Source organism: Drosophila navojoa, chromosome 4, assembly GCF_054131105.1.
Source record: "Drosophila navojoa isolate 15081-1374.11 chromosome 4, UAZ_NAV_1.0, whole genome shotgun sequence".
Lineage (NCBI taxonomy): Eukaryota > Metazoa > Arthropoda > Insecta > Diptera > Drosophilidae > Drosophila > Drosophila navojoa.
This window is the reverse complement of record NC_142892.1, coordinates 24,935,083-24,955,451: the sequence shown is the minus strand read 5'-3', so window position 1 is coordinate 24,955,451 and position 20,369 is coordinate 24,935,083. Positions and strand designations below refer to the sequence as shown.

General features: G+C 41.4%; 4 protein-coding genes and 1 long non-coding RNA gene across 10 annotated transcripts in view; 4 read left to right on the top strand and 1 right to left on the bottom strand.

The window, feature by feature from the left end:
- The window catches only part of Sytbeta (Synaptotagmin beta), a 28,716-nt gene extending 25,466 nt beyond the window's left edge, over positions 1-3,250 (top strand). For 3 of the 4 annotated variants that reach the window (XM_089260487.1, XM_089260486.1, XM_089260485.1), the window contains exons 2-8: positions 887-1,314; positions 1,382-1,612; positions 1,691-2,222; positions 2,285-2,565; positions 2,638-2,787; positions 2,847-2,987; positions 3,049-3,250. In XM_089260487.1, coding sequence (XP_089116613.1) covers positions 973-1,314; positions 1,382-1,612; positions 1,691-2,222; positions 2,285-2,565; positions 2,638-2,787; positions 2,847-2,987; positions 3,049-3,195 — 1,824 coding nt within the window. In that variant the 5' untranslated portion in view covers positions 887-972 and the 3' untranslated portion in view covers positions 3,196-3,250. The remainder of the gene's footprint in view (positions 1-886; positions 1,315-1,381; positions 1,613-1,690; positions 2,223-2,284; positions 2,566-2,637; positions 2,788-2,846; positions 2,988-3,048) is intronic. The other variant, XM_089260488.1, reaches the window with a different exon arrangement.
- Positions 3,251-6,601: 3,351 nt separating this feature from the next.
- On the top strand, positions 6,602-12,781 carry LOC108650917 (uncharacterized). Of its 3 annotated transcripts, none has more exons than XM_089260474.1 (2): positions 6,602-7,024; positions 10,169-12,781. In XM_089260474.1, the coding sequence occupies exon 2, from the start codon at positions 10,177-10,179 to the stop codon at positions 12,595-12,597; it is 2,421 nt and encodes an 806-aa protein (XP_089116600.1). In that variant the 5' UTR covers positions 6,602-7,024; positions 10,169-10,176; the 3' UTR covers positions 12,598-12,781. The 3 variants fall into 3 exon arrangements, with proteins under 3 accessions (XP_089116600.1, XP_089116599.1, XP_030244985.1); XM_089260473.1 differs by lacking the exon at positions 6,602-7,024 and adding an exon at positions 9,055-9,674; XM_030389125.2 differs by lacking the exon at positions 6,602-7,024 and adding an exon at positions 9,055-10,057.
- LOC149091545 (uncharacterized) lies at positions 8,054-19,211 on the top strand. The gene is made up of 2 exons (XR_016196871.1): positions 8,054-8,129; positions 18,543-19,211. It is a non-coding gene; the product is annotated as an uncharacterized LOC149091545 (long non-coding RNA).
- Positions 12,840-15,963, bottom strand: Liprin-beta (liprin-beta 1). Its single transcript, XM_018100255.3, has 3 exons — positions 15,489-15,963; positions 14,420-15,429; positions 12,840-14,189 (listed from the first exon to the last, which is right to left on the bottom strand). Exons 1-3 carry the CDS (start codon positions 15,705-15,707, stop codon positions 13,289-13,291), a joined length of 2,130 nt encoding a protein of 709 aa, XP_017955744.1. The 5' UTR covers positions 15,708-15,963; the 3' UTR covers positions 12,840-13,288.
- On the top strand, positions 16,186-17,681 carry Vps36 (vacuolar protein sorting 36). The gene is made up of 3 exons (XM_018100268.3): positions 16,186-16,376; positions 16,444-17,160; positions 17,224-17,681. Exons 1-3 carry the CDS (start codon positions 16,281-16,283, stop codon positions 17,602-17,604), a joined length of 1,194 nt encoding a protein of 397 aa, XP_017955757.1. The 5' UTR covers positions 16,186-16,280; the 3' UTR covers positions 17,605-17,681.
- Positions 19,212-20,369: the final 1,158 nt, after the last annotated feature.

Sequence of the window (20,369 nt, the reverse complement as noted above, 5' to 3'; positions counted from 1 at the left end):
GTCATTAGAGCAAAACTGAACTACTCAATTTCTGATGGGATGTGAATGAGTATTCCGCAGTCGGTCTCACCCGACTGCTACGTTCTTACTTGTTATGTATGTATGTGTAAGCATTTTCACACGGATAACGTATATTTATGATCCCGAACTAATATAGGGGTTGGTCTTTGATTTTTTCTCTCGCTTGCTCTTCCCTTTCCCTTTCGCACTCTGTGTGTTTTGATGTCATTTGCTACACGTGCTTAAATTCATTTAATTTATTTAATACTTGAAAATACATTTATTGTTTACAATTGCACAAGAAACAAACCCTCCGTTCATTTTGCTCAACCCTCCAGCTTGTCATTGAGAAAACTACTTGAACTATGGTATTGGGTGTGACTGAAAATGAATTCTTATTGCGTGTTCGATACGCTGCGTAACACTGCGAGTGAGCCCTGGCATCGCCGCTTAGGGATTGATTCCCATTCATTTGCTGACGATACCTCGCAAGGCACAGGCGTGCCAATCGAACGGCCTTGGAATGTTGTACTAGAACTATATGTATGCAACAGCGTTGAATGCATCTGCATTTGCATATTTGTAGTCATGGCTTATAATTTGGTACACTACTCGTTCCAAGGCTACAATCTTGCCCACCGGCTCTGTTTAGACTGGAGAGCAGGTGGTGCGCAGTAATAAGCAACAAGAGCCAAAGACATTCTTATCCAATTACGGTATTAAATATCTAAGCTTTGCAAATGCCCAAACAGATAGGGTGGACCAACAGAGATTGAATAGTTTCGACATAGCCACGTAGAAAGCCCACCCATTCCTTCCAATACAAAGCTCTCGAGTTTCTAATACGCCAACTATTCCTCCTCCATCTCTCTCCCTGTATAACAAGAGTTCCGAGAATCGAATCCGTGATCCAACAACTAAGTGAAAAGACAAATTAATTTAGCGTAAGATCAAAGCCCACACATACAAAATATGAGTGGCCTGGGTCCGGCTGCCTGTTGGCTAGCACACAAGCGAATCGAATCGTGGTCCCGCATGGCCAAGGAGCGCGTTGGTGCCGTTCGCCGTGTTACACTTGACCGCAACTCGGCTGAAGATAGCGCTGGCAGTGGTAGTGGCAGTGGCAGTGGCGGCAGCAATGGTTGCACCCAAGTGCTGCCAGGAAGCGAGGGTGCGGCATCCACGACGCCGCCGCCTCTGCAGCCGATGACGCCGCCGCCCTCGGCATCATCGGTGACCTCGACGACGAGCGGCATTGGCAGTGTGTCCGCTGGTAGTGGCAGCGATAGTTGTGATTTGCCGACGGATTCAGAGGTGCTTTACCAAAAATCACTACCGCTTTAGTTCCAAATTTAAATATCCGATATTGTGTCGTTTGCAGGAAGTCAATATTTCTAAGGAGTCACACACAATTCAACCTGCCACACAGCTTCATGGCATCCCGTGTGTACCGACCAATCCGATTCCATCAGACATTTTGCGTGGTCCTGCTGAGATATTTCACAGCCCATTGCACTTGCACCATCAGAGCCGTTCCTTTCCACCGCGGCTACAGCGAACACCCTCTATTTCCAGTCAGAGCAGTATGGATAGCGCTCCCTCCCGGCAGTCGGTGAGCTCACTCCTCTAAAATTCTCTTCTCTATGCCTTGGTTTATCTGTAATAATAATAATGCAATGTAAAATATTAGGGACATCGCGGCTCTTCACCCCAAATAAGGACGTTTGGACCCGACGGACGAAGTTCTCTTCCGAGTGATTCAGCGTTTCCCCACCATCTGCCCCGTTCGCCCAGTCCCATGCGGACCATTTCGCTGGATGCTCGTTGCAGCAGCCCGGCTTCAGCTGATGTAAGTGTCATGCGGACCCCCAGCCCTTCCCAGAGCAGCCTAGCCTCTTTATCTGGTGGGTTCGGTGTTGGAACTGCGCCGAATATGGCTATGACTAGTGGTGTTGGATCTGTTGTTAGTAAGGGCATGAACATGAACGTGAATACTGGTCGCTGTCTCTCCCCACTGCTAATACCTCCGCGTCCTCAGCCCGGCATCGACCCAACTGTGGGTCCTGCTTCGCCACTGGGTGCCCTACAACCGGACCTATACCGAATGCCCGATGGACCGATCTACCTGACGGCCCCCGAAACTAGCCATGCCGTGGGCCGTTTGCACTTGCGGGTAAAATATGATTACCACCTATTCGACTTAACGGTTCACTTAATTGAAGGTGAGTAAATTTTAGCTAGATATCTGAGATCTAAAGCTTAAACACTTTGAACTTCATTGAAGCGCACAATTTGAGTTCCATTGAGGATGGCGGCTTCAGGGACCCTTACGTGCGTTTGATGCTTCAACCTGATGTAGATAATCGCAAGCGTCAAACACATATACACCGCGGCGAGTCGAACCCATACTTCGATCAGCACTTCAAGTTTCCGGTTTCCCGTGATCAGCTGCAAGGCAAAGAGCTTGTCCTGCAGGTTCTCGATTATGACAGATACTCGCACAACGACATTATTGGCGAAGTTCGCATTTCGGTGGGTGGCCTAGATCTATCAAAGTCCGTCGAGGTAAGCATTGTGCTCTTCGAATTCCGAAAACAATCTGTTATTTGTTATTCTCTATTATTTTATTCGACCTAGATCTGGGGGGACTTGCTACGCACCAAGAAGCCCAAAGAAGATCGACCAGAATTGCTCTGTTCCTTGAACTTTCTTCCACAGGCAGAACGTCTGACCATTGTAATAATGAAAGCCAGAAATTTGGATACTATTCAGGAGCCGTACGTCAAGGTATGGCAACAATTTGAACATAATTAAATATTTATCTTAATTGAATGACTTAATGTTAGATATATCTGATACAAAACGGAAAGCGCATAAAGAAGAAAAAGACAAGCATTTCAAAATCCGATGATCTAAGCAATCCCATTTGGAACGAGGCATTCACATTCAATCTACAATCAAATTACTTACAGAGTTCCGCCATTGAGGTGAGATTTCGTTAGTCAGTATTGTCAATAGTAACACAATCTCTTGTTTTAATATGTGTAGATCTATGTAGTCGGTGCGGGTAGCGAAGCGACTGAAATCGGCTGCTTTGGGCTTGGCCCCCAGGAAAGTGGAACTGGTTGTCAACACTGGCACGACATGATTAATAATGCACGCAAGCCCACAGCCATGTGGCACTACATCCGTTAAGGATTGCTTTGATTTCAACAACTTCAAATCTTCATCAAACGGTTTTCAAAGTACAAATCCCACATGATAAACAAGAGCTGAAAACCAACCTCATCAAGCGGGTTTCGAAGTACAAATCTTAACTGAAAGAAAGAGCTGAGAACTAGCTTGAGGGGATATCGGAAGCTTCTTACATATGCTTCTTACATATGCCAGTATTTATTAATAACTATAATTTTATAAACGTTTTTCTATGGTGTTTAAAGTTTAACCCTCTATTCCTATTACTATTTATAAGCATATATATTCTATATTTACTTAACGAGAAATACACAAGCTCACCCAAAAAGTTCCTACGGTGCCCGAACAAAACGAGCAGCCAACCTTCATTCAATCTACATTCTGAAAAGAAAAGGATACGAAAAAGGACCCGATTCGAGTAAAGGAAGAATGGGGCAAGTCAGCGGAGTTGTTGACATTTTGGTTCGCTTTGACGAAGAGAATTCAAGTGTGCATTTTTTAATAATTATGAATATGAAAACATTTCAACGGCATTTCGTTAGGTCTCAAACGGTCGTCAATCACCGCCCCTTGAAATTTACTTAGACCACAGCAACAAGACTGACGGACTGCTTTGTACCGACGACAGTTGACAAATTGCTCCTGTTGTCCTTTTCGAAGCGTCAGTATGAGTTGCACCCATGTGCGAGCGTTTTGGCACTCATGGAGTGAGTGCCCATGGTTGACAGTTTAGAGTGCAAGTAGGCGACCTACGAGCTATAACTAACCATATACAAACACAAACATACAAAAGAAAGTTTTACAATTGTTTGCCTCTGACTATACACAGCAACTTTATGCGCTGCAGTCGTCACAGTTCGCACTATGCTCTAGAATGTATCTATGCACGAATGGCAATCAGACATACAAAGAGAAGCTCTGCTGATTTACAGAACCATTTGCCAGGCTCATAATAAGAGTCGATTTTTCATTGCATTTTCGGGCTGTCGCGCACCATTAGATTCGATTGTCCGTGTTTTAGCATTTAGACACATGTATGTATACGGATTTGTCTGCGTTCTCCTTGTGACTGCAATATGCTGAATCTTCTTGATTAAGTCCAACTATGGCAAGTGTGGTGATGGCATGTGGTTAGTGATACTATGGGACAAATGAAACGCCAAGAACAATGCAACTGGTTTACTTAAGAGAATGTTCCTATCATTTCAAGCAGCCCACCATTTGGCAATTATTATGAATATTCCGTATACAACGATATCAACATTAATCCTTCACTGTTTGTCGATGGTAACTACATACATAAATTATAACATACATACATACATACGTACATACATGTATGTATATCGCATATACATGAATGCAGTATATAAGGAGATAATTGAATTATTTCCTCTACTCCCACAATATTATTATTCTATTTTTGATGTTGTACTACTATTGTATGAATGCAGAACAAGCTTACTGTAAAATATACACTATATATAAGGTAAACATATGAATACATGTCATATAAACATGTTTATATAAGCCATAAAAAAAAATACATATATATATATATACATATATACATATGTATACATATATGTTATATAAGTTTATGAAATTCGCATCACTTATTATCTTACTGCAACTATTTTTAAAACCAAAAATTAATATATATTTGAAAGACTTGGAGAGATTGTACATCCTAAACTATATATAAATATATATATACATATATATATGTTCTAATGCCATTTTAAATATGTATTTGTAAAATTAAATGTTTAGTTTCTCAATTTTTCAATGTAAATTATTATTTTATATATGCACATATACTTATACATAATATACATAAAATGCGTATGATCAAATTATTCAAGATATATAATAGCTTATATATACATATAATATTGACAAAGAAAAACTCATAAGCTGAAATACCTCCGACTTATCTAAAATTACTATACAACAGAGATTGTGACCTAAGCGAAATACTAACGATTTATTTCATGGAAACAATGAAAACTGTTTACACAAGAGTTTACTATTCTACTCTACTGAAAAATAAACCAAAATATCTCAAAATATACCACCTATTCGCATATTGATATGCATACAAAATCTATGTGAACAATTTATTTCTTAATTATTGAGTGAATAAATACACACACACACAAAATAAAAACTTTTTGTTAAGAATTCGCACAAAATATTGAAGTTAAAGTAAGTATCAGAATAATCGAACATTTTCAGATAAATGAAGAATAAGGACAGATGCAAATAAATATGCCTAAACAATACTTAGCAAACTAATTTTATTGTCAATAAACCTTTTTGTTACTTTTTATACCCTGAACCCATTGAAAATGGGAAATCAGGGTGTAATGGTTTTGTTGAAATGTATGTAAGGAGGCGTGGCAGACCCCACAAAGTATATATATTCTTGATCAGGGCAACGAGCTGAGTCGATTTAGCCCTGTCCGTCTGTCTTTTCGTCCGTCCGTCCGTCCGTCCGTCTGTCCGTATGTTTGAACGCATCGAGTTCAGAAGATATTAGAGCTAGAGACTTCAACTTTTTTTTTTAAATGTCCGTATATATCACGCGCGTATCGAGCTTAACACTAAAAAACGATAACTCATTCCGATATTTTTTTTATCGATATAAAACCTTATCGAAGATCACTTAAATAATTATATCTCCTACATCTTTCAAGCTAGCGTCTCCAAATTTAAAAAAATGTATATTAAGATGAAATTTATACCATTTCGGTTTTTGTTAAAATTTACCCCTCACCCCATCTTTGTAAAAGTCGTATATCAAATACTAGAGACTGTGCTTCGGTATACACATACATTTAAACATTATGATTACGTTCTGAAAGTTTCATTACGATCGTACGCCTTGAAAATAAATTATTCAACAAATAAGTTCTCATAATATTGCCAACACTGCAGCGCAACCCAAGCGCAATCGCCTGTATATGCGGGTGTGTGTGCGTGTGTTTGTTTGTATGCGTATGTGGGTCCGAATTATTATTGAAATATCAGTTGCTTGTAGGGTTTCGGGGATCTCGTATCGAGCAGTCTCGACTAGAGCTTTCTTACTTGTTGATTTTAAGTGATTTCATTTGTCCGGCAACTGAACTGCTTGTATAACGAGTGCACTGCTTGCTTTCAAACTCACAGTGCGTGCAAAACTGTACAGTGTGTGAAACAAGCAACTATTATTTGTTCTAATCGATTCTATTCGATTTCGTTCTTCCCCCATTAAACAGTAAAATGTAATATAACATATTAATAATATATGCGTATACACATCTATTTTGAATTCAAACATCGGAATTTTGACATATGTCAAATAGTTGTCCAACTACATTTCGTGAATGGTATGTTGTTAATAAATTCAAATATTTTAAATGAAATAATACTCAAATATTAAATAGGAAATCCTGCTAGTCTGGCAGCTTTGTCAGTCCCAATCAGCTGCTGTGCGCATGCGAATTTGCGTCCGTTAAAAGTCTTGCAAGCGCAGTCGCAATGACGCCACCGCAAACGGATCAACGTTAGTGCGCTTAGTTTTTGATTTGCTAGTGATCAGAGTTTTGCATTGTGCGTGAAGAAAGTTGTAATATATTATCAATTAGGTATTGAGCGAAGCGAATTGTGCACAGTAAAAGCTATTGCTGAGAAAGCTCCTGCGCTACATGCGTATCATGCTGTCATGCATGTGTCGCTCTCGTCTGCCCGTTGAGGCTCCTCCCGTTCTGTGGTACTGATGTTCTTCGAGCGAGCGAGGCAGCGCGTAGGCGGCCAAAGTGGCAGTTATGGCCATAAATACAAATATGTACGTTCGCCAGCAGGTATTGAATAAGAGCACAACAAAAAACAAAATAAAATAAATGAATGGTATTGAATGCCATTTATATAAATATTATCAGAAACTGTGGCAGTCGCAGAACCAGATAGATGTGCAATACATACACTTCGCCAAAGTTCTGACCAACCTACGGACTGCAAAGCCACTCGCCGAGTACTGCCGATGGTGATGTAAGCACCACTGCCATCCAAATGCGAAAATGTAAACAGTACCTGGTTAGCTGGTTCGAGCAGTCAACTATGTATGCATACGTACGTACCAAATGACAGCATATTTTGTAAACTCGCCCACCTACTGTAAATAATAAAGTTTTTTACTTTATTCCCCTAAATGCAGGCAAACACACTCGAATAAACTGCATCATACACTCATTGACAAATGAACTACAAATATGATGGTGATGTTTAGTACACACAATTAAATACAGTGATAAATATAAAACGACTGATTGGGTTAAGTTTTTGGTACTCCTCCTGTACAAAGTCGTCAGTTCAAAATTAGTTTAACAATGCGAACACGTTCTTGCTCCTAATATAACCTGATCATCGGAATTCGAAATGAAATTAACTTATTTGAATGTGTTTGTTCCCAATGTATAGGGGAAATTTATTCTCTTGGCGCCAATTCTCACGATAATTTTACAATTTAAAAACAAAAGCAAATTGTAAAATTATACATTAAACAAGAACACATCGCACGTACGCATTAACATACATACATACATTGGCTGCCGTGTGGGCTTACTTTGGGAAATTAATTGTTTAATAAGTTTTCTTGTGAATGTACTTTCTTCATGAAACTTTAACATTGTAATTATATTATTAAAATGCGTATATTTGCCAAAGCAGATTTGTGGATGAGAGTGAGGATGAGGATGAGGGAGAATCATATCAAAAATCGAAATTGTATCAAGTACATCTGAACATATGTATGTTTAAAATTTGAAGACTCTATCTTTAAAGATGTAGCAGATTAATGATTTTATTGCTGAAAAAAAAAATAACGGAATGGGTTACCGATTTTTGGAGATAAACTCGATATCCGCGCTGTAAATACGGACATTCTAAAAAAAGTTGAAGTCTCTAGCTTTTATATCTTCTGAGATCGACGCGTTTAAAAATACGGACAGACGGACGGTCAGACGGACAGCCCTAAATCGACTTAGCTCATCGCTCTGATCAAGAATATATATACTTTGTGGGGTCTGCAACGCCTCCTTCTGCCTATTACATACATTTTAATAAAATCATTATACCCTGATTTCCCATTTTTAATGGATTGAAGGTCTAAAAACAGGGATGCATTAGATAAAGCACTTAAATTGTAATACGTAAGATAGGTGAGAAAGATATGAGAAGATAAATTTATATACATAAATCCTAAGAAATTTCTATACAAATACTTATCAATTTGAAATTATGAAAACAAACTCATAAATGCGCATGTGATATAAAATTCAGCGGTCCAGTATCAAGTATACGATTCTGAATTTCGTTTTAGACGAGATCAGTATGACCCATATTCACACATAGGTATCTAGAGCCATTAGAGTGGATGTTTATAAATACATATACATATGTAGATGTACAAATATACAAACAGATATACATCCCGAAATAAACGAACAGAAACGAACATTTTGAGGGCATTTTTCCTTTTCGGAAAATAATAAGCCGCCACATGCACTAATACACCTACGCTAGAAGCAAGGCTAAAAACAGATGCCCTAACTTGAAGTCTCGCATAGGTCTATTAATAATCGCGATATCAACTAAGCGAATACCTATGCGAAGAATCAAGAACTTTGGGACGCTGCTCGCACATACCTTGAAAGATGCAGCTGCTAGCATTGAATATGAAAATTGATCGAATATGTGATAACCTATAAATGGTAGGTAGACTGAACTATATTTGCAGACTAGCTGTAACTGACGCAGTTGTTTCCTTTCGGACGACCCATGCAAGCTGTTTTTCTTGATCCGTAATTAAGCAAACTAAAATTTTACGAAAACGAATTTGGTTTGTCCGGCGTGCTTTTATCGCGTTTGGCTGCTCTATGACCGTAGAGCAACGCGAAACGAGCATCGCGGCAACAAGTTGGATTTTTCTAAAAATGAATACACGAAATATCTTCGTGTTTGGCGTTAAATACAGACGGGCACGACAACGCACCGTAGCCACGAATGATAAATACAAAAAAGAGCGAAGCAGAAGAATTTAATTTGATTTTCATTTGGCCTGCTCAGCGTTATATTCTTCGTCTATTGTGTGCCGGGGCGTGTTTGCTCTCTCCTACTTCGGCCTCACCACTGTCTCTGCCTCTGCCTCTGCCTCTGCCTTTGCCTCCGTCTGCGCCTGCGTCTTCGGCTGCGGTCCATCTAAGGAGCATATTTTCAAAATGATGCCTTTCGTGACTTTCCCACAACTAGTTGAGTTTTGGATGTCAACACGATGTGCACGCGCGCGATGGCGATGCAGCAAACCAATCCAGTGCGATAGAGAACGCGTGAATCTTTGGCTTCTCCTCATATAGGAATCCCATTCAATACTCAATCCAGCAATCAGTCTGCATGACTCAATGATAAACTTGAATAGCACTTACAATAAAAGGAGAAAGGTAAAAATATACAGCGTACATGCAAAATGCGAGCACCGTCATTCTTATGACTAAAGTGATATTATCAATACTCAAAGCGTCCGTCGGACATGACCATTGGCACACGATTCGGTGTTTGCCTGATTTTAAGCCTTTTATGGCCATAGACTTTCGTATAGGGAATCGAATTTCACGTACAAAAACAAATTTCAACGTTCTCTCAAAAAAGCATGTGCATATACATATGTATGTCTGTGCGTGAGAATGTGTGTATGTGTGTGTGTGAGATACGCCACTTGCCAGTTCGCAGAGCATTTAAATAGAATTCCCGTGCTGCCACCGACACCGCCGATAGACGGATACGGATACGATCGGACGATGACTATGACCGGCGTGTGAAAAATGTGAAATGTAAATTATGAAAAGTGTGTGTGTGTGTCTCAATTTCAAATAATTAGATTTATTCCATATTGGGATAGCAGAGAATGTAGCATGGCTTATTTATTTCATTTTAGTGCGTAACATGGAGGATCTGGTGCGGGAGAAAGTCATGGCCTATGAAGATTGTGACAACAGTAGCATCAAAAACAACAAATCACAAATGTGCAACAGCTCAAGAAGATCGCACAAGTTGCCCCAAGTGCCACCAAACGGCATGATTGCTACAATACTGCCATTCATTAAACTAGACCCAGATGGAGGTCAGATCGTCGAAACGGAAGTCTGGCAGCACATGTCAGTAACTGATCACATGCGCCTGGACCCATTGATTACCAATAAGCTGTTGCTACAGGGATCCGATGATCCATTGATTTCGCACGGAGCCAGCAATGATCCGCACGATGAAGACCAGGACTACTCATTCAAGACGCTGCTAGCTCGCAGAGCGGAGGAGCAGCATACAATGCAGCATGGAGCATGTAGCACGGTCACAAAGCAACAGCTCAAGGCTAATCTGATGAATGCTAGGAAATCCCAGAGACCCATCCCGGTGCAAGAGGTAGCCGTGGCCACGCAAAGAGTGTCCCAACAAGGCAAATCAAAGAAACGCCCTACATCCAATACAGGCGCGGTCAAATTGCGTTTCCACCATCAGGCCTTGCCGGCAGAATACGCTGCGCACTATGAGGCAACTCAGAGACGCCATTTGTCCAACACACGAACAGCTCCATCTGCAGCCCCAGCCGCAAAGCTCACACATCCGCCGCAGAGCCAGTCGCACGAGAATGTACGCAGTTGGCTGAAAAAGATAGCCGAAATTCAGCGGAGTGCGGAACGACAGCAACAAGAACAGGAATTGTGCAAGGACCTTCGATCAGAGCAACCATCGGAGCCAATACGGGTTGTCGCAACTCAGCCGCTGCAGTCCGTGGTAGAGGTGTCCAGCCCGAGGCGCGGTGCCATTAAATACGCTGACTTGCCTTACATGGGCGAGATCACCTTGGATAACTACAAGCCTCGACGAGGCCGCAAGCCAAAGAAGGCGGACATTTGTCATTTAATCTACAAGAATTATGGCACCATTGTTCCAACCGACGTTCCTACTACATCCGCTGAGCGCGGTCCACTGCTTGAGGCTAGGCTTCCAGCCGGTGGAAACGCGTCGATACTCTCACATCGTGTTGGGCCCAGCCCATCCGCAGCTGCCGTTTTACTAGAGGAGCCACTGAATCTCTGTCTGCGGGATCAATCCAGTGATCGTTACTCAATATCAAGCGGCGACAGCGATAAGCCGTCGACAGTGACAAATGCAGGAAGCTACTCGCAGCGTGCCACGCCCTTGCCAGATCCCACAGCGTCAACGAAGCCTATATCAATTAAATTTGCAAGGGATAAGGAGGTCAGTGTGTCTGAGAAACTGTTGCTACAGCCTGTAGGATTAATCCATCAAAAATTCATGGGCAATTGCCGCTTGGGCGTACAAGTGGAAACCATTGAAAAAGACAATCAACTGTCATTGAAAATTCCTATACCTAATGGGTTCTTTGACACCATAACCTCCATCACCACGTCACCCAATAAGCGAGAGCCGCTGGAACTCTCGATCAACACCGTAACGCCGCCTGTCATGCAGAAGCGTAAGCGATCGGCAATTTTTATCCCCCCCATACCAACCGAGCACAGCGGCAGCCCGTCTACCGAGGTCAGCATTTGCAAGTTTAAGTTTACGGGCGGCGCTAAGCCCATGCTGGAGGAAAAGAAGATGCTGTCGGTGGATGCCGAAGGGAACTATCGCTATTACAATGGCACCGGCGACAGAAACCTGCGGGGCTATGAGTTCATATCACGAGAGCAACAACAACATCAACAGCAGTATCAGACATCAGTTTCATCCAACACCAGCACCGATAAACTATATATTGATATACCACCACCCTCCACGGATCTCAGCCTGGAGCAGCTGCACATACCACCAGAATCGCCAACGTCGTCTATTTTCTTGCCGAGCAGCCTGGTGCCAGTAGCGTCGCAAAGTCCCTCCAATTACTCCAGCTGCCATAGTCCCATACAACACGCAGCGCCCCAACCCGAGGATTGCAATAAACAAATAGATTCCCCAGAGAAGCTACATGGATCACTTGCGAACTCAAGACAGTTGACAGCGTCAGCAGCAAAGAGGGGCCGTTCGTCGCGCCGCTCCAAGCAGCGCGAAAAACTCGAAAAGACATTCAAGGAAAAAGGATTTCTGATACAAACTCAACAACTGCAATCGGCCGAAGGCGCCACGTATTGTAAATTCAGACAGCTGAAGAAGTTTACGCGCTACCTCTTTCGCAACTGGAAGGACCACATACCGGAGAGTGACATTTGCAAGCACCACCAATGCAAGGATGTTGTTGCTCGCGATCAGCACAACGTTCTCGAGAATATACTAACCAGGCAAAATGGCCTAGGTGTAGATAATTTGGCACCAGTGCAGGCTACAGCGAAGCAGGCCACATAGGAGATCCCGCAACAGCTTTATACAAATTACTATGACTCTGAATACACTGCCAAAGATTGATAGATTTACGAAACAGATGTCGAAAAAGATTCTCTCGCTAGACAGCCATTATCTACATACAATGTTGATTCCGTCCAAGTAATGTTATTGTTAACAATAAAGTCGATTTCTAACAAAGTCAAAATTCTTAAAATTTATTGAAGTAAGCTGTAAGTCGTTCCCAGATAATCGAAAACCTGTGATTCTGTAAAAATGCGTTATATACTTTAATTATGGAGCTAATAACATACAAAATAGTGTTAGTAAAAATAAACTCGGGTGTTCTCCGTTATGCCAGACTTTCGGATTGCTTTCCAGGTCAGTAATATGTGTGATCTTTAAATACTTAATTTTTTGGAAGACGTCAATGCATGTAGTCCTCGTATAAAAAAGTGAAAAATTCAAATATAGGTATGTATTAGTATAGTTGTGCATATAGCAGCCTGCTTTGTTAATACGTTGTTGTTTGGTCATTTGGTAATGGTACCATAAATTGCTTAGAGGTTGGCTAAACCGTTCGCCATACTAAATTCTGGTAAATACAACTTATTTCGTGTTTGACTTTCGTTAGAACGAAATTCGATCAATTTTAAAACTAAATTAACAATACGTTACTCGTAAGTATACTTCTTGCTATGCTCTTAGGGGTTGATTAATGAGAGCTCAAAGAGCCATCGTGATCTTTGCTCGCCTCTACGTTGAAGGACATGGCAGGGACAACCATGTTCATCGGGCATACTAAATCTGTCCAATCGACCTCAGCTTGTCCCTTTGCACTTTTGCGACGTTTTAGTGTAAACTGTGATCGCTTTGGCGGTTTCAGTTTGGCTGTAATCGTCAGCGGTAGATAGCCGGGCGCAGCTTCGGCATCGCGTTTGCAATGTATTACGGTACGCCCAACTAACTCCTTAAAATGCATTGCCAAGTGGCGTCGTAGCAGGGATTTACTCGGCGGTATCGAAAGTAAATCAGCTAATAAGTCGGCGTTGAATTTTTCCTCATAAAGCATCAGTGCTCCGTGGACACCAGCTCCGCGTAGATTTGGAGCATATTCAGACAAATCTATGGTTTTTAGCCATTCCATTACTCGGTGGGCGGTCCATAAATCAACACTTTCCTTTTCTGGACTATTAGCTTCGTCGCTCTGTTCAACAATCCTGGTGGAGCGACGAATCAGACCTTCAGGGTCCCAGCGCAAGCGGCGCATGCACAAAATACCACATCGCAATGAAGCAATGTGCAGGCATGAGCTCACATGCAATTGGGAAAGATCCTCGAGCGTTAACCGATGCAGCATGCGCCCATCGACCTTCGCTTGCAAAAAATAATCCTTGTATTGAGGCAAACCAATGTCATCTAACCAGCGCAGCACCCAGCCCACATCCAATTTCGCAGCCTTTATTGTCAGCTCATCAAACTCCCTCTTTGTTATGTCATCAATGGCCAACATAATTTTCTTCCGATGCAGTACCGATTTCAAATGAAGTTCACGTTCGATATCGATCGGGGATGCGGTGAAGAAACAAACCGACGGATCGCTTTTCAGCCATTTTCTGGGAACAGAACAATCATGGAAAACGGAAAGTTAAACTCGATGTGGTTGTTAGGGAAGTTTTAGTAATCTAACAATCTACTCTTCAGTTAATGTCTAGAGATAGAAAATTCGTGAATTCTATGCTAAATCAATTTTTTAATCAAATTTACTGTGCTTGAATCAAGTACTACACTCGGCGAATATTATAATCTACAATGATCAGCGACGATATATACGATTCACACTCACCTACAGTTGTCCTGGTAACATCCAAGACCCATGTGCGCCAACCAGTTGCAAACTTCCTGGGCGTTCCAGCTGCTATAATGTTTTTCAGCATCGGTGAACAATGGAGTCTGGGCACTCCATTCAATGCGGCCGCCTGCAGTTGCACGCGAGCCACCTCGACGAAATTCGTCTGGCTCGGCCTTTTCCAAAGCAGTCAGTTCACAGTTGCTGCTATTACTCCGCCGCAATTTTCCTAATATGCTGCGCAATCCACGCGCGGAACGCTCGCGTAATTTTGGCGAGGGTGTGGATTGCGTCTGGGATCGAAAACTTGAGTACATAGACATTGCGTCATCAGTTGGGCTAATACTATCGTTCAGCAAACTGTCGTCGATAAGAATTTGTTCGTTAGAGGCAAACGCCACATTTCGTTGTTTTCCACTACTGTTGGCATTCACATCAAGGGTCTGGTTATTATTATTGTTAGTGCTTGACTGCAAGCGCTGCACTTGCTTTGTGGCACCACCATGTGATCGTGGCAAGCTGTGAAATTGTGGTTTAATCTGATGCCGCAAGACTGATGGCGGAGTTTTGAGAGCTAAACGACCATCTGGGGTGGCCTTTTGGTTTAGATTACCCATGCTGCCATAGGGCATATTGCAATTTGTGGCATTCAGCTCGTTTTCACACTCAAGTGCCGTGCGATGCAGTTTCAACTCGCTTAAAGCAGTCATTAATTCAAGCTGCTGTGTTTCTAAGGCCGATTGCGAAATCACTTGGCGCTGCAGTTGCTCTTCTTTGCTGCAGAGCTGCTGCGATTTCTCCGTTAAAAGTCCTTCCAATTCAATGATTCTGTCTGCTTGCTCGGAAACACGTTCCGCCAGCATCTGATATTGTAGAGCCAATCCTTCCTTGTCGCGCTGCAATCTACGCATTCGTTCATCTGAGTCTTGACGCGGTATATGCGTTTCCAGCCAATCGCTTATGATTGCTGCAGTAACTGGATCTGGAGCTGGCGCTGCTAAACCAACCTACAAAATCGATGCTAGCTCATTTACAGCTTTTAATATTTAAATAGCTTTTGACTCACCTGTTGCAGTGCCAAAGCCAGGGTTTTAGCTGTCGATAAGACATTGGTTGCCGAAATTAAATTACGCTCACAAAAGCTTGTCAACGCAGCAGTAGTTGCAGTTCCTGGCTGAGTCTGCGACTGACTACTCACAGTTGCAGTCGCCGAATTGGATATTATGCCATCCATCTGTTGCAATGCTGCCTCAAGCATTTTACTCGCTTCTGTCGCTGTCGTCATGATACATACAATGATTTGAGCGAAAAGCTTTGACAGTAATCCGTACGAGGTGATCGATGTGCAAATAAATTTATTTCCTGTGTTCGTGCTTGTTACATAAGCACCGTCAATTGGAATATATCATTTCGGAAGTTTTTAGTCTCCGATTATGTATTAATAAAAATAATAATACCACAAAAAAAAAAAAAAAAAACTGAAACAGAAAGAGCAACAAAGTGCTATTGCCTTGCTATTGTAGGCACATGCTCATAGTACAACTGGACCTATCGATATGCTGAGCTCTGGGCTATCGATAGTTGTGGCCAGGCGTGACGGATAAAAAAAATAAGCAACGTTTATTCCATTTATATGAAATTTTCGTACTTTATTTATGAATGTGTCCATTTATTACGAAAAACTCGCATGGAAGATAAGAATTGTCGATATTTACATGTTAGTATTTTTGTGGCATCAACTTACGATTTCATATGTGGTATATCAATATATCGTAACGGTGCTATCCAGGGTCACATATCTAGTTCTAACAAGAGCCAAAACAAATCTAATAATATTTATTTAATAGAACTAGCGGCAATGAATCGCTTTGTATATGAAGAGGCTCGTTTAACAGAAAACGAGTCATTCGTGAGTCGTGATCGCAACGTCAAAATCTATGATGGAGATCAGAAGGTAAATCATCATCATCATGCAAATATTGCATTTACTTTATTTGGCTACGGCTACACCTTTGTTTCAGACGGAATTTGAAGATGGGGAAGTGGTGCTAACGACTCATAGATTATTTTGGGGGCGTCCTGGAGAAATAGCTCGCGCAGCCATTACTCTTTGTCTGCCACTTAGCTATGTTATCTCTCTCAGTGAGGAAACAACGGCCTCCAATTTTTTTGGACGCAAAACACGGATAATACTGCACTTGCATCCGCCCAGCGTAAATAAACCCCCTGGGCCACTGGACACAAGTCGGGCTACCCACATAAAACTCTCAGGTAAAAATGGCCTAAGCGTGGAGTTCCACACCGCGCTGCGAGAGACTTTAAATGCGCGTGTCTGGACCATCGCATTGACGAATGAGACCATTCTCAAGGGACCAGAATCGACGTTAAGTGTGGGTGATAAGTTAGCTAGGATTCAAAAGCGCACGGGAATAGGTGGAATAGAGCGGCACCTAGAAGCGAAAGCCAAGGAAACAGACGAGAACATAGCACTTGCATTTCAGGATCTAAGTGTTCTTATGGCTATGGCAAAGGATATGGTAGGCGTGTCCAAAAATATAAGCAGCAAAATACGTGAGCAAAGAGGTGAAATATCCGAGGATGAAACAGTTCGATTCAAATCCTATCTGCTTAGCTTGGGCATTGATGATCCTGTGACACGTGACAATTTTACCAGCAATTCGGCTTACTTTAATAGTCTGGCTCAACAAATATGCGGAATGCTACTCGATCCAATTGAAGTGAGTGTAACTCACAATACATTCGAGTCATGTTTTACTGTATGTTGTATATGTTTTTGGTAGGAACATGGAGGCATGATGTCCCTGGCTGATGTATATTGTCGTGTGAATCGCGCTCGGGGTCTGGAACTTCTTTCACCCGAGGACTTGCTGCATGCGTGCGAACGGCTTAGTGGTCCTATTAAGCTACGTCGTTTTCCCAGCGGCGCAATGGTTTTACAGCTCGAATCTCATGATGATGAGCTTATTTCTATTGATACATTAGAAATAGTGCGCTCTGCGGAATCCTTGGCGGTGGAGGAGCTGGCTAAGGTGCTGAACATTTCGCTATTGTTGGCTAAGGAGCGACTGCTCGTGGCAGAGAGACTGGGGAAAGTTTGTCGGGATGAGTCCGTGGAGGGGTTGCGCTTCTATCCAAATCGATTGCTTGCTTGTGATGACTAAATGTAAATCTATATATATAAAAGAGAGTTGTGTAAAAGTGTCCCTACACTTATAACTCGATATCTGCTGGACCAATATTCATGGTTTTTGATTTGTTGGATTTGTCTCCGCTACGAGTAGGATAGTAGATCTTAGAAATACTGAAAAAATTTCACGAATACTTTCCCTAAAGATTCAAATCTCCATTGATACTCAGTGGGCTTGATAACAGTGACAGTTTTCGGTCCTGCTCTCATATCATACAATAGTATAGAAGTAAATAAACAAATGTTGTCAGTCAGTCTACGGCACAAAAAGCTAATTTGATAAAAAAAAAAGATTTGTTTGTTTATTCATATTTATATATTTAGATTGTTTTGTGGTTTTGTGCGAGGGCATATTCAGTATTACTATTAATAACAAGTAAGAAAGCTCTAGTCGAGACTGCTCGACTACGAGATCCCCTGAACCCTACAAGCAACTGATATTTCAATAATAATTAGCACCCACACACGCACTCATGCAAACAAATACACGCACACTCACACACTCACATATACAGGCGATTGCGCTGCATTGTTGGCAATATCATGAGAACTTATTTGTTGAATAATTTAAATTCTAGACGTACGATCGTAATGAAACTTTCAGAGCGTAATCATGATGTTTAAATGTATGTATACCGAAGCACAAGTCTCTAGTTTTTGAGATACGACTTTTACAAAGATGAGGGTGATTTAGGGGTGGGGGGTACATTTTAACAAAAACCGAAATTGTTTAAAATACATCTTAATATACATCTTAAATTTGGAGACTTTAGCTTGAAAGATGTAGGAGATATAATTATTTAAGTGATCTTGGATAAGGTTTTTTATCGATAAAAAAGTATCGGAGTGAGTTATCGTTTTTTAGTGATAAACTCGATATGCGCGTGATATATACAGACATTTAAAAAAAAGTTGAAGTCTCTAGCTCTTATATCTTCTGAAATCGACGCGTTCAAACATACGGACAGACGGACGGACGGACAGACGGACGGACAGACAGACGGACAGGGCTAAATCGACTCAGCTCGTCGCCCTGATCAAGAATATATATACTTTCAACAAAACCATTATACCCTGATTTCCCATTTTCAATGGGTTCAGGGTATAAAAATGCCGCGTCCTAGAAGATATAATCTTTCCCGGCCTTAGTTCGTGCTTCTCAAAGAGAGGCAGCCCGTGAACCGTTTGAACCGAGCAGAGTTTCGATATGATTGCACCATTGATTACAGCTTGCATCGTTTACTTTCCATTGGTCCAATGGACGTTGTTTGCCAACATTGTGGCGCATTGAAGTTTGCTGGTGAAACGCCTGGTTTGTGCTGCTTTAGAGGTAAAGTGACATTGCCATTAGTGGTCCCGCCACCAGAGCCATTGCGTTCCCTGTTTTAGCGAACACTCAAAAATACAATGCCTGTTTCCAAATGACTTCATTTGGGGCGGAAATTATTGAAGAAGATATAATCCAACATTTAAGGTAATTTGGAATAATGTAGTTTGTTAGATTTCTGTAAAAAGTGTTTGTAAATCTTTCTATAACTATGGCTTTGAATTTAAAGATTCAAGGCCAGATTTGCCATCGCATTGGATCATTGCAACCTATTGAAGATGCATAGCACAAATTCTTGCAAATATTTTTCATGGGCAATATGGAAACAACTTGACCGGCGTCAAGAAATCAACCCAGCTATGAAAACAGCAATCCTCCAAGATTTACAGCAAATGCTTCATGAGCATCATGCATTGATCAGGCGGTTCAAGACTACTTTGGAGCGCATGCCAAGTATTAATCAGAGCAGATAAAAGACCAGCTGGGACACATGAACGCACATTTAATGCTCCAACAATCGATGAAGTGGCAATCCTGATTGTTGGTGAAAGCTTGGAAGCACGCGATATTGTGCTTACACGACGCAGTACTAATAAAATAAAAGAATATCTGAATATCCATTGAATGGTAAGATCAATCATTGTTTTAAATTGCTTCTTCTTGAATAGCGGTCACATTGTTATAACGATGCCGTACGGCTCACTCTGCGTTGAAATTGCCATTAAATCTTCAATCTACTGAACAACCGACATGTAACTTTTCGAAACACTCCGCAATGGCCATGCAATGCAATGCATTAAAAATTATCATATGGGACGAATGCACAATGGCGCACAAATGCGCACTGGAAGCACTAGACCGAACATTAAAAGATCTGCGCAATGACTCGAGATGTTTTGGTGGTTCACTGATTTTATTATCTGACGATTTCCGACAAACACCACCAGTAATTCCAAAATCTACTGCTGCCGACGAAATAAACGCTTGCCTCAAAGCATCAAATCTCTGGCGATATGTAACCAAACTTCAACTGTCTATAATATGAGAGTTGCATTGTTGAACGATCTGCTGATGATTTCTCGAAGCAATTGCTGAATATCGGTAATGACCGTATTCCTGTTGACGAATCGAGCGGCTTGATTTCATTGCCTCAAAATTTTTGCAATTTCGTCTCATTAAAAGATGAGCTTATCAACAAAGTATTTTCGAAGATCATTGCTCTCCACAAAAATACTAAATGGTTAAGTGAGCGAGCAATTTTAATAAAGATGTTGATGACCTTAATTTTATAATTCAAAATAAAATCGTTGGAACTCCGTATTCATTCAAATCTATCGGATGTGTAACAAACTAAGAAGAAGCCTCTAATTATCCAACTGAATTTTTGAACTCCTTGGATGTGCGCGGTTTAC

Bases quoted from the DNA above. Each gene is read 5' to 3' on its own strand.
- Vps36 (XM_018100268.3), top strand. From the start codon at position 16,281: ATGAATCGCTTTGTATATGAAGAGGCTCGTTTAACAGAAAACGAGTCA. The intron at 16,377-16,443 runs GTAAATCATCAT...CCTTTGTTTCAG, and splicing joins TCTATGATGGAGATCAGAAG to ACGGAATTTGAAGATGGGGA. The intron at 17,161-17,223 runs GTGAGTGTAACT...TGTTTTTGGTAG, and splicing joins TGCTACTCGATCCAATTGAA to GAACATGGAGGCATGATGTC.
- LOC108650917 (XM_089260474.1), top strand. From the start codon at position 10,177: ATGGAGGATCTGGTGCGGGAGAAAGTCATGGCCTATGAAGATTGTGAC.
- Liprin-beta (XM_018100255.3), bottom strand. From the start codon at position 15,707: ATGACGACAGCGACAGAAGCGAGTAAAATGCTTGAGGCAGCATTGCAA. The intron at 15,430-15,488 runs GTGAGTCAAAAG...TCGATTTTGTAG, and splicing joins TGGCTTTGGCACTGCAACAG to GTTGGTTTAGCAGCGCCAGC. The intron at 14,190-14,419 runs GTGAGTGTGAAT...TTCTGTTCCCAG, and splicing joins TGTTACCAGGACAACTGTAG to AAAATGGCTGAAAAGCGATC.